We start from the raw sequence: 5,545 nt of genomic DNA, 5'->3' as shown, positions 1-5,545 counted from the left end.
GTCATTAGAGTGCCCTGGCAGCAAAGTAGCTCAACTTTGTATAAACAGCACCATAGCCAGTAGATGAATGGAAGTGTTTATCCCTCTCAACTTAGCATTCATTAGACTGCACCTACTTTGAGCAGGAGGTTGTACTTCAGATCTCCTGAGGTCACACCCAGAATAAATTATTCTATGACTGTTCGGAAGGTAAGAATAGGATTCATGTGCCTATATGTCATTAGGTATTGACATTTTAGGTGCTCCAGAGCATCACACCTACCTTCCTGCTCCCACTGAGGAGTATAATTTAACATATGTCTTATACAGAAATGTAAAATACCATAAGACATATAAAATATTACTGTATGCCTGTGCTTAGATGTCTCCCTTGCTCCTTTAGTATATACCAGGCCAATGATACCAGTTTTCTTTCTAGTCAAGGAAGAGTCACTAAATATGGTCCATGGATTCTAAGAAGCAGTCAATCTCATTTTAATATACTCATTCAAAAAAGGAAATTCTAGATTACTAGGTCATGTAAATACATAAATAGAGGGGGAAAATCCTACCTATCATAAGTATAAACTAGTGTTTTCCCCTTGGCACAGATTCTGTGTGAATCTGATTTGCTTATCAGTTCTCAAAGTAAAGGTTCTTGTATTGCAACTTTGGTTGAAAAAAATGAAAGCAGTGTTGCTGACCACAGGAGGAATGATTTTTTACCTCTCATGTTGGAGAGTGAGGAGCAACTCAACATACAGAAGACAAATTGGCCCCTAAAGAGAGTGTGGTTCATTTTTCCCATGCAACAGAAAAGGAAACAGTGCTTTCCTAACCTTCTCTAATTCTTGATCTATAACTTGCATAGAAAACTATTTCAAATTTTTTTTTATATGAAACTTCACTTTCTTTTCTGAAAATGTCTACTTTCGTGCTTTAAAAGACATTTTTCCCATAACATTTCTTTTTATTTCATCAGTTGTTTAGAACAAACATCAAGAAAAAAATAACAGGCTGATATGTTCATCTTCATCCTTTTCTCTCAAGTAAGTAGTGTTTTGTGTTTTAGCATTTATGTTAATGCACATTTATTATAGAAATAGCTTTTCTCACTCTGTGCTTCTTTCCTTCCTTTCTTCCTTCCCTCCTTCCTTGCTTTCTGCCCTCCCACTTTTTAATTTTTCACTTTTTTTTTATAATTTCCCTATTTCCTTTTTTCCTTCTTCCTCAGAGTTGGATACTATGAGATTAACTTCTCCTAAGTTTAGGCATCTACATCAATACCAGCACTACAACTTCTTTCCATAGTTTACCTCTACTGTCAATGTCTCTGTTGTCAATCTCTCTTTGAATACAACTCACTTGAATTATTTTAGTCTACTTCAGGTGGTTCATGCTATAGAGAGGGAATCTTCTGCAGAATTTATTGATTGAAATTTGTATTTAATATTTGGATTGGTGAGACTCTTCCTATGGGTAAAGTTTATCCATCTTGAAATTGACCTCAAATAAGATTTTCCCTACCTGTGGCTTACAATAGAGAACGCCGTTATCAAATCTGACAGTTTCCCCTGTGTAGAGGTTTATGTTCTTTTGGCACCATAATAATTTTTAGTATAGTGGGCAAAGTTCTGCCTAATCTAGGGATGAAATCAGACCTTCTGATCCCCAATTAAGCTAATCTGATGAGAATTGCTGGTCATTTTTTGATAAGCATATCTCCTTAAAGTGTCTTTGAGAAGTTAAAAAGTGTCATTGTTTAAGAAATATTGGACACAAATATTTAGTTCTAGAATATACACACCTACACATACACATATCTATATTCATATGTAAGGTATTAATTTCTTTTGCTTTTATTTCTCTTCACAGCTATGCATATACATAGATGGATAGAAATATGGAGGAACAGTAGGATATTAAACTGGGCAATCAAGAAGTCATGGGAAAAATCAGTCTTTCCACCATGGAAATAATGTAGGTATGTTCAATCTACACTCTGTAAGTACAGCATATGCTTTTCTGTCTGCCCAAATCTGATGTTAGAAACATGTATCTAATGTATGTATAGAAAGAAATATTATCAGCTAGACAGTGCTGATATCTTTGTATAAGCATAGATAGGCAATTGTGTGTGTGCTCGTGCTCTCATAGCACATTTGTGAAAGAGATTAACCTCGCACTTTACTACAAATATAGCATAATGGATGCCTATAAGATTTAACAAGCTATCTGCATGTGAAACAGTAAGTTTGTATGTTTATGTTGGTTGTGTCTAATCATGGGATTTCTAAGTCACCTCATTTAAACCGTCCAGAAGATAGTTCAGATTCATTGTAGCTAATCTTAGCAGCTCAATACAGTTACCAAAAATAAATGCCTTTTGCAAGTTATCCAAGATATCTGCACACTGTCTGTAAGTTTCTTATGCTCTTAAGTTTCTATGTCCTTCAGAAGCAAGATCTGAAAGCTAAGTGGCATAATCTTCACCATCTCTTGTGGTAACAAAAACATATTTTCAGGCAATCCCCGCTATCTCACTTCTTAATTTAACCTAGCAACAGAAGAGGAATTCAGGTTTTTAAACACAGGCACGACTAGTGCTATTTTAGACCTTTTGCAGTACTCTGCATGGCTTTCAGCCCTGCTCTGGAAGGGCACAGGTCTTCTGCAGGTCCCATGTTATATCTGCCAACTCCAAGTGAGTGTCCAAGATATTCTTGACAGCTAAAATTGTACTATCTCACTCTGTATAGGTGCCTGAATATCACCATGAGTACCTACAGTGGAGTAATTTATATGCAATGCTAGTTGTCTAAACTCTGATTATAGTCATATAATTATACATAATAAAGTGGAAGTCATATAGATAACAGTGTCCAGAAATATTTAATCTATTGCTAACTAGAACCCCATATAAGACCAGATGAATCACTGTTTAGATTCATGGATTCTATTAATTAGGGATTTGATTTGCTGGTCCTCTCAGTGATAGGCTCTCAGTGATGTTTGAGAGGCCCTTTGTTCCCCATCTGGCAAGTGTAACTCCAGAAGGTTCTGAATGTCCTGTAGTTTCTATGTCTTTTTTTTTTTTTCCTCTGTACAAGTGACCCAAATAACTACAGCATGCAAAAGACATTAGACATGTTCATGAACTCATATATGGACACTGAAGCTGGGATTCAAGAGCCTAAACATAGCTATAGAAAGCATTGGAGATGTCCTAGAACGTTTCACAAATTCTTGCCAAATATGATACAGAACCTATGGAAATCTCATTATATTCTAGGCAGAGCGCTGGAATGCCAGTATATCTACAATATCTCGAAACATACTTTTGTTCAGATATCTGGATCACTAATATAAAATTTAGACACCCGCTGTGTGATCAATTCCACACTGTTTACTTAGAACAGGTTAACTTCATATTTGAATGTCCTCTTTTAGCCAAACGAGAAAGACCAACACTTGGAGAAGGTGGATTCATTGATTCTATTGTGTTTTATGTAATATTGTCACTTCTTAACTGTGTTTGTGTCTCTCCATTAACTTTTGTATTCATTGCATAACCAGATTATTAATGAGGAGATCCACCTGCCCTATTTAAGTAGAGACAGATGCCTATCTCTATTTAAAGACTAACAATAGGAAAGATGGAAGTACATCTAGAAATGATATCACAGACATTTACAGGAAACACATTAATCATTCTGTGAAGATTCTAACTTACACAAAGATGACTAACTTTGAGATTTAGTGAGATGGCTTAAATAATTGTGTTCCTAATAGATCAGAGGCACTAAAGATCAGAGTCCAAAATAGTGTTACAACAGTAGCTGGTTGACTTGTGGATGAGAACAAATGTGGAGGTTGGGTGTAAACCAATAGAGTATGACAAAAAAATATCTAAAGCATTGCACCCTTTCATGTACTTGGCACGTTTCAGATCATGCTGTGTTAGCATTTTAAGATGTTTGAGGTCTGCATCAGAAATCTCACAGCTGTATTATCAGGATTCTAATTGCTTTACAAAAATGGTCCTAGAAAAATCCCGCAGTCTACTTTGGAAAATCCCCCTTGTGCTTCAATAGTACTTTGTGAAGTCGCTGTGTTGTTGTCATTAGGGTTTTTTTTATTAGTAGTAGTAGTAGTCACTCATTGTAACTAATATATATTTTTTTTTTCTCAATCCAAACAGTTATAATCACAAATACAGACTTTCAAGTCACAGTCTGTGCACTGCTGGTACATCTGCTTCTCCTGAAAAGTCTATAGCAGCTTCTGTATGATTCTCAGCATGCCCTCAGATAACCTGACCCATGTGGTTGAATTCATTTTGGTTGGTTTTCCAGGTAAACAGGAAATCAAGCTTCTGCTTTTTTTTATGTTTTTCCTAGCTTATGTGCTGACCGTGACAGAAAATGCAATGATTGTTGTGCTTGTCTGGACAAACGTCCAGCTTCATAAGCCAATGTATGTTTTTCTGGGCAATCTTTCCTTTCTGGAGATCTGGTACATTTCCGTCACAGTGCCCAAAGTGCTTGTGAGCTTGGTGACAAAGAGACAAGGCATCTCCTTCACAGGCTGCATGTTTCAGCTATTCTTCTTCCTGGCATTGGCCTGCAGTGAGTGCACTCTCTTGGCTGTCATGGCCTATGATCGCTACTTGGCTATCTGCAACCCATTGCATTATGCAATCATCATGGATCACACTCTTTGCATCCGTCTGACCATTGTCTCCTGGATGAGTGGCTTCCTGATTTCCACAGGGAAGGTTTACTTCATTTCACGTCAAACCTACTGTGGGCCCAACATCATCAACCACTTCTTCTGTGATGTCTCCCCCTTACTGAAGCTAGCCTGCACAAACATGTCAGTAGCTGAGCTTGTGGATTTCTTACTGGCCCTGCTCATCCTTCTTGTACCACTCCTTGTGATTATGGCCTCCTACCTGTGCATCATCTCTGTTGTCTTGGGCATCCCCTCAGCCCAGGGATGTCACAAGGCCTTCTCTACCTGTGCCTCTCACCTTTTAGTGGTCATGGTGTTCTATACAGTCTCCCTATTTATCTATGCCAGGCCCCAGTCTATTGATTCCTTCAGCTCCTACAAACTGGCTTCTGTGGTATACACTGTCCTGACACCCCTCGTCAACCCAGTCATCTACTGCTTAAGGAACCAGGAATTCAGACTTGCTCTTAGGAAAACAATACACTGGAGAGACAACTTGTCCTAGAAATTTCATCAAGGGTTTCCCGTATTTATTTAACTCCCTTTCTACTCTGTTGTGGGATATCTGGAAGACAGGGGACATATTGTGAGCAACCCAGATACACTGAATGTGGACTACGTGACCATCTGAACGCATGTAGAATCATTTTATGTTAGCAATAAGCTGAAGGGTATTCTGAGAATGCGATAAAATGTGGGAAAGTGCAGAGAGAGTTATGTAGGGAGGTAAGTTTGTGGGGCAGGAGATAGATAAGCCTGAGAAGCAAGGCCATGGGAGCAGAATCTAGAGGGGGAGTTGTTGCGGGGAGTTAAGCCGCGTGGACAGTAACGC

The 5,545-nt window shown here is 38.1% G+C and overlaps 1 protein-coding gene across 1 annotated transcript; it reads left to right on the top strand.

The window, feature by feature from the left end:
- The first annotated feature begins 4,267 nt into the window (after positions 1–4,267).
- LOC104157336 (olfactory receptor 6-like) lies at positions 4,268–5,218 on the top strand. The gene has a single exon (XM_009694633.1). It carries the CDS (start codon positions 4,268–4,270, stop codon positions 5,216–5,218), a length of 951 nt encoding a protein of 316 aa, XP_009692935.1.
- Positions 5,219–5,545: the final 327 nt, after the last annotated feature.

The sequence above is a fragment of the Cariama cristata genome, unplaced genomic scaffold (assembly GCF_000690535.1).
Source record: "Cariama cristata isolate BGI_N322 unplaced genomic scaffold, ASM69053v1 scaffold11272, whole genome shotgun sequence".
Lineage (NCBI taxonomy): Eukaryota > Metazoa > Chordata > Aves > Cariamiformes > Cariamidae > Cariama > Cariama cristata.
This window is presented reverse-complemented; position numbering and strand designations above follow the sequence as displayed.

Coding starts and splice junctions, on each gene's coding strand:
- LOC104157336 (XM_009694633.1), top strand. CDS start 4,268: ATGATTCTCAGCATGCCCTCAGATAACCTGACCCATGTGGTTGAATTC.